Below are 7,278 nucleotides of genomic sequence, written 5' to 3'. Positions count from 1 at the left end.
AACAAGCCACTTGAAAACAAAACTAATCAAACAGCAACAACAAAAGACAATATAAAAATGGATAAATCTATTGTTTCTTATAAAAAAGAGTTCATACTACAGTCAGAATGAGCTAAAAGATATTTATTTTAGGCCACCTGTTCAGCTCACTGGCTTCTTATATAAGGATATTCTGTGCACCATGAATATTTTAAAAAAATAATTTCTTATAACACCGAAGAATTCAGTGTCAGAACAACCAGATGCTGAAATTAGGAATTCTAAAGCAACTCTACAAAGAATCTTCCTCAGCATCATTCCAGTTTTATGAGAAGTAGAAATACTTGGCAAATGGAATTTAATGACAAAAAAATTATGCAAACCACACTTTAAGAGAATTGGCAACCAAATTGGTGAGCTGAATCTTCTCTGAGGTTCTTGAAGCATAAAATACAGTAAGTCTATGATAGAATTGACTCAGTTGCATGTAGGTAGTATTGCTATGCATTTTGGATTATGGAAAATAATATTTATCAGACAAGCTGCGATCAGAAGCACCTGTGCTGCTAGAATCATAGAGATTCATAAGCTGGTTACTCTTGCATAATACAGTTAAACTTGATAACAAGACGATGTCATAGAAAATTCTATGAAAGAAGAAAACTAAAAACTTGAAGTCTTAACCTATCTTTTGATTGGAGTCTGGGAACTAGTCCTGTGTCATCCCTAAAAACCCAAGATACCTCATGAAAATATGAGGTCAAGCATCAAAGTAGGTTGGCATTCAGGTAGTAAATCAATCGTGAAGCTCAATTAATGTACTCAATAGTTTTTTTTTTTTTTTTTAAAACTAGATCATTTTAATGTTGGCTTTTTTCATTTTTAAAACAGTAGAATAAATAGTTTTCTTTGACTGAAGACAACATGTAAGGTTGATTGGTAGTATTCAGAAATATCAGAGTAATGGTTTCCCAACTGGTGTGTAGTCTTCAGTAATTATACGGAGTTATTTGTATGTAACTGCTGTCAAACCAGTAAGACTGCATTTATGCATCCATCATTTTCAGGATTATTGGTAACCTGGGCATATTTTCCCCAGATGACTTTGCCTCCTTGTGTTACAAGGCCCAATTCGCTTACGTTCACCTCAATGACGGTTCCTTTGGTAATAACACCCAAAGTTGTATATAGTGGGGATGAGGGATTCTTCTTTACACCAAGTATTGGCAAGCAAAAGGTGGCTTTCAGTTCAGGATGTGTTACATGAGCCTTCTTGAAACGTAATCCCATTGGCCTAATGAATCTTTCATATTTAGGTGGTTTTCGAGTAAAGCCATCTCCAACAAAGCAGACTTTAGTAACCATCCTCTTCCAGGCTTTCTTCTTTCTCTTTCCTGTTCGAATAACTTTTAATACTTCTGTTTCTCCCTGGGCACGAACTTTAGGCAGAGGGACCTCCCATTTTCCCGCTTTCTCTTTCCGTTTCTGTTTAATCATATTGGAAAGTACTTTAGCTCGAGACTGTCCCTCTCGGTCCAGTAGATATGCAGGTACTGCTCCTTGTGGAGTCTTTTCATCATTCTTCTGTTTGGTGTTTCTCTTTTCATGCATCTTAATAGTCTTTTTCATTTGTATTTTCTCAGCATGGCGCTGTTTATGGTAGAGCTTAGCTTTCAGACCAATCATCTTTTTTGCCTTCTTTGAACGTTCATGAGCCTCTCGACCTTCCTTCTTTCTCTTTTTCTCATGGTAATCCAAACGATATCCATAGCGCTTACGGTGTAACTCAATATATTCATTTTGTGGCATGGTGACGGCTGCTGAGCCGCCGGGTGCAGTCTCCGCGGCGCGAAAAAGCTCTCAATTTTCGGCTCTCAGAGACCCACGAGCCGACTCCGCCACTCAATAGTTTTTATAAAATGTATGTAATTCCAAGCAAAACTGAGCATAAACACCATGAGTTTCATTTTCAGGAAACTTAGAAGAATAAATAAGAAATTGGCCCAGTTCAGTTCAGTTCAGTCACTCAGTCTTGTCCGACTCTTTGCGACACATGTTTGGAGCATGCCAGGACTCCCTGACCATCACCAACCCCTGGAGTTCACCCAAACCCATGTCCATCGAGTCAGGGATGCCATCCAGCCATCTCATCCTCTGTCGTCCCCTTCTCCTCCTGCCCCCAATCCCTCCCAGCATCAGAGTCTTTTCACTGAGTCAACTGTTCGCATCAGGTGGCCAAAGTACTGGAGTTTCAGCTTTAGCATCATTCCTTCCAAAGAACACCCAGGACCGATCTCCTTTAGAATGGACTGGTTGGATCTCCTTGCACTCCAAGGGACTCTCAAGGGTCTTCTCCAACACCACAGTTCAAAAGCATCAATTCTTCGGTGCTCAGCATTCTTCACAGTCCAACTCTCACATCCATACATGACCACTGGAAAAAACACAGCCTTGACTAGACGGACCTTTGTTGGCAAAGTACTGTCTCTGCTTTTCAATATGTTGTCTATGTTGGTCATAACTTTCCTTCCAAGGAGCAAGCAGCTTTTAATTTCATGGCTGCAGTCACCATCTTCAGTAATTTTGGAGCCCCCCAAAATAAAGTCTGACACTGTTTCACTGTTTCCCCATCTATTTCCCATGCAGTGATGGGACCAGATGCCATGATCTTAGTTTTCTGAATGTTGAGCTTTAAGCCAACTTTTTCACTCTCCTCTTTCACTTTCATCAAGAGGCTTTTAGTTCCTCTTCACTTTCTGCCATAAGGGTGGTGCCATCTGCATATCTAAGGTTATTGATATTTCTCCTGGCAATCTTGATTCCAGCTTGTGCTTCTTCCAGCCCATGTAGATAAAATTTAATTTTGTGAGATTGTATCTTTGAGACTCATCCACAACACCATTTTTCATAGTCTATTCTGAAAATGAAAATACTTAGGTTATTTTGATAAGATTGTGGATTAAATAGTTTCTCTACAATTATTATAATGTTGCACTTCATAAATAATAAATCTATTGGTTTCCAGATGGACAGTCTTCCTTAATAAGACCTGGAGCCTGCTTATCTTCTTTAGCTCCTAAGATACTATTCCATAACAATTCCTATATTTTCAAACTTCTTACTTGAAACTTTTTCTCTTGTAGAAAAGGACTTGTCCCTCCACAACAAAAAAGAAGTAGAACCAATGAGATTAATAGTCTCAACTGACCACCTTTGTAATTTTACCTCTTTCTGTCCAGCTTCAAATGAAGTGGATTCCCATTTTTCCAAAACCAACCCACGTGTTTGTGTTTTGAACCCATTTCTTCTCCTGTCTTTGCAAATTTCAATTCTATCTCCTTTTACTTGATCAATTTCCTTCATACTCTCTTCAACCTCTTTATTCACTTTCTTCCTACCACCTCCTGACCCTCAGATTATAAGCATAAACTAAGTAACAAACAAGCAAATCAAAACCAAACTCAGCCAAATAGAAACCTTTCTAATGACCTCCAAAAATTGCAAACCCAATAGATTTTTTTTCTTTTTGCCTTTAACTTACTGCACTTCTTGGCCATTAGTCTCTTCTGACATTTTCTAAAGCCTTGTCACTTTCATACAACTTTCTTTTGGTTCTCTTCACAACTTCTGGCCACTGCTATTTATTTCTTCTTCTAAGATTGTTTTTCTCTATCTATAATGAAAATTAGAGTTTCCTTCCATTCTGTCCTATGTCTACCATAATTCTCATACATGTCACCACGAGTGAACCTCTACTTGCATATCATTTTATCCATACATTTATGTTCTGTCACAAATTCCCAAAACATAGAGGTTAAGATCATGAATTTGGGAGTCAGATAGATTATGAATTAAGCTCTACCTCTTTTTACATATAGACTTCTGGACTCTACCTCTCCGCCTCGTTCATGTGGATGTTCCAGCTCTGGGTCTGCCATTATCCTCTGCCTTCTGATTAGTATTGGGGTTATGCTTATGTCTTCTGCCGATCCCACTGGACTATGAGAGCATGCATGGTGGTGAGAACTTCATCAGTGTGTTTCTTATAAATGGCATAGTAACTAGAACTTCTGTGGAGTTGACGGTTGTGGCAACCTGCCATCAGTTGAGTCTCTATGTTTGAGTTGAGCAATATTAATATTTCTTCTCTGACTCTAACCCCACTCTGCTGCTGCTGCTGCTGCTGCTGCTAAATCACTTCAGTCATGTCCAACTCTGTGAGACCCCATAGAGGGCAGCCTACCAGGCTCCCCTGTCCCTGGGATTCTCCAGGCAAGAACGCTGGAGTGGGTTTGCCCAATCTAGTGGTTCTCAAAAGCTTTTAAAAGGCTTTATAGTGTTATGCTATAATACTGGTAAAACTAGAACTAGATTCTACTTTCCTTTCAGCAGCAGCACCACAATTCATTAATGGCTTTTTGATAAATTAACCTTTAAATTCATCTCTAAAATGATGTGCTGAAGGAAAACTGTTTAGGCACTGGAGGAAAAAAACTTAGACATTCTATTTACATTCAGTTATACTATTTAAGTTAAAACAGAAGAAATTAACATTACTAATGTTTCACATTCATATTAATAGTAGTGTGAGTATGTAATTTGTAACTGAATATACATAGATTAAGTTGTGGGTTGTTCACTATGCTATGTTGACTACTAGTCAACATAGTCTTTTGCATGAATTAGATATTAACTCATCCCTCTGCAGGCAGTTGCAATCCCACAACAAGGCACATAGCTTGGTGAGCAGTGTGTTTCTACTTCAGTCTCCCTCTAGAGTACATTCTATGTCACAGGATACAACATCTACACATTTATGAAAGTGTCCATGAATGTTCAAAAGTATTTTATTGATGAAGTGTCAAATCATTGTCTAGCCTTGAGGAAATTTTGACAACTTTCAAAATCATTCTAAATTATCATTGTAAACTACAAACTTAAAAATATGAGATGATAATTATTTCTAGATTCTTTACTGTTTGAAGGACCTGGGAAGCCTACTTCTAGGTAGGCAGGACATTACTTAATGATAGATACTTAAAGGGTAATTTGATTCATCTTCATGTGACTAAAAAGTTGGTTTATGGGATGTAATCCCTTGGAGCTATGCTACCACAAATACAGTTACAGGTCATCATCCATTGCTTCATTCATTTATTAAATTTATTATTACATTGCCTAGGACATCCCTGGTGGTCGAGTGGCTAAGACTCCACACTACCAATGCAGGGGACCCAGGTCAGACCCCTGGTCAGGGAAATAGATCGCTCATGCTGCAATTAAAGAGCCCATGCACCACAACTTAGACCCTCAGATACTTCAGTTCAGTTCAGTTGCTCAGTTGTGTCCGACTCTTTGGGACCCCATGAACTGCAGCACTCCAGGACTCCCTGTCCATCACCAACTCCCGGAGTTCACCCAAACTCATGTCCATCGAGTCGATGATGCCATCCAGCCAAGTCATCCTCTGTCGTCACCGTCTCCTTCTGCCCCCAATCCCTGCCAACATCAGAGTCTTTTCCAATGAGTCAACTCTTCGCATCAGGTGGCCAAAGTATTGGAGTTTCAGCTTTGGCATCAGTCCTTCCAAAGAACACCCAGGACTGATCTCCTTCAGAATGGACTGGTTGGATCTCCTTGCAGTTCAAGGGACTCCCAAGAGTCTTTTCCAACACCACAGTTCAAAAGCATAAATTCTTCAGCACGCAGCCTTCTTCACAGTCCAACTCTCACATCCATACATGACCACTGGAAAAAACATAGCCTTGACTAAATGGACCTTTGTTGGCAAAGTAATGTCTCTGCTTTTCAATATGCTATCTAGGTTGGTCATAACTTTCCTTCCAAGGAGTAAGCATCTTTTAATTTCATGGCTGCAGTCACCATCTTCAGTGATTTTGGAGCCCCCCCAAATAAAATCTGTCACTATTTCTACTGTTTCCCCATCTATTTCCCATGAAGTGATGGGACCAGATGCCATGATCTTCATTTTCTGAATGTTGAGCTTGAAGCCAACTTTTTCACTCTCCTCTTTCACTTTCATCAAGAAGCTGTTTAGCTCTTCTTTACTTTCTGCCATCAGGATGGTGTCATCTGCATATATTTCCCCCGGCAATCTTGATTCCAGCTTGTTCTTCATCCGGCCTGCATTTTTCATGATGTACTCTGCATATAAGTGAAATAAGTAGGGTGACAATATACAGCCTTGACATACTCCTTTTCCTATTTGGAACCAGTCTGTTGTTCCATGTCCAGTTCTAACTGTTGCTTCCTGACCTGCATATAGGTTTCTCAAGAGGCAGGTCAGGTGGTCTGGTATTCCCATCTCTTTCAGAATTTTCCACCATGTATTGTGATCCACACAGTCAAAGGCATTGGCATAGTCAATAAAGCAGAAGTAGATGTTTTTCTGGAACTCTCTTGCATTTTCAATGATCCAGCAGATGTTGGCCATTTGATCTCTGGTTCTTCTGCCTTTTCTAAAACCAGCTTGAGCATCTGGAAGTACATAGTTCACGTATTGCTGAAAACTGGCTTGGAGAATTTTGAGCATTACTTTACTAGCGTGTGAGATGAGTGCAGTTGTGTGGTAGTTTGAACATTCTTTGTCAGATACTTATGGAGCACCTATTATGTGTCAGTCACTGCTCTAGGTACTGAGGATACAACTATGCAGAAGACACTTTGAATTCCTAAACCTCATGGGAGCTTAGCTGGGGACGGGTGTCTTAAGAAAAATATTCTTTCCAAAAATACATAAAATAGAATAAAGTAATTTCTTCTCTCTAAATATTGGTTTACATTTTTCATATTTGATGTTCTCTGTGTTGTTATTTGTATGCCTGGAAGGGTTTTCACGTTTTTTTTTAAGATCATTTAAATTTTGACAAAAGACTGCAGGGTTAGAAAAATGTGAAACTAATGTTATTTTCATACTGATGCACTTGGCTTTTACCATTTTATCCACTCACCTTGTATTGTGTCTGATCCTGTGGAGTCTTTCAAGTCTAGACTTAGAAGTTCACTTTGTATGCTACTGTGCTTGGTTAACATCAACACACCACAACACTAAACAAAATAGATATTGAACACCAAAGAGAAATGTTTTGAAATAACAATTTAAATTCCTGTGATGCAATTCAGTTTCCCAGAGTTTTACCTTCTGAATGAATGCAACGACTGATGAGACAAAATAGCAAGTGACTTTTTTTGGTGGCAGAATCCTGACAGCTTCAAATATCTAGAACAAGTATACATAATGGGAAATGAACAATAGTAAAATGTATTTAATCAGCATCT

The 7,278-nt window shown here is 38.9% G+C and overlaps 1 protein-coding gene across 1 annotated transcript; it reads right to left on the bottom strand.

Annotated features, from left to right (window-relative positions):
• Window positions 1–808: 808 nt before the first annotated feature.
• On the bottom strand, window positions 809–1,879 carry LOC101119111 (ribosome biogenesis protein NSA2 homolog). Its single transcript, XM_004004529.5, has one exon. The coding sequence runs from the start codon at window positions 1,786–1,788 to the stop codon at window positions 1,006–1,008; it is 783 nt and encodes a 260-aa protein (XP_004004578.3). The 5' UTR covers window positions 1,789–1,879; the 3' UTR covers window positions 809–1,005.
• Window positions 1,880–7,278: the final 5,399 nt, after the last annotated feature.

The sequence above is a fragment of the Ovis aries genome, chromosome 3, assembly GCF_016772045.2.
Source record: "Ovis aries strain OAR_USU_Benz2616 breed Rambouillet chromosome 3, ARS-UI_Ramb_v3.0, whole genome shotgun sequence".
NCBI lineage: Eukaryota > Metazoa > Chordata > Mammalia > Artiodactyla > Bovidae > Ovis > Ovis aries.
The sequence above is the reverse complement of the archived record's forward strand: the minus strand, read 5'-3'. Positions and strand labels throughout refer to the sequence as shown.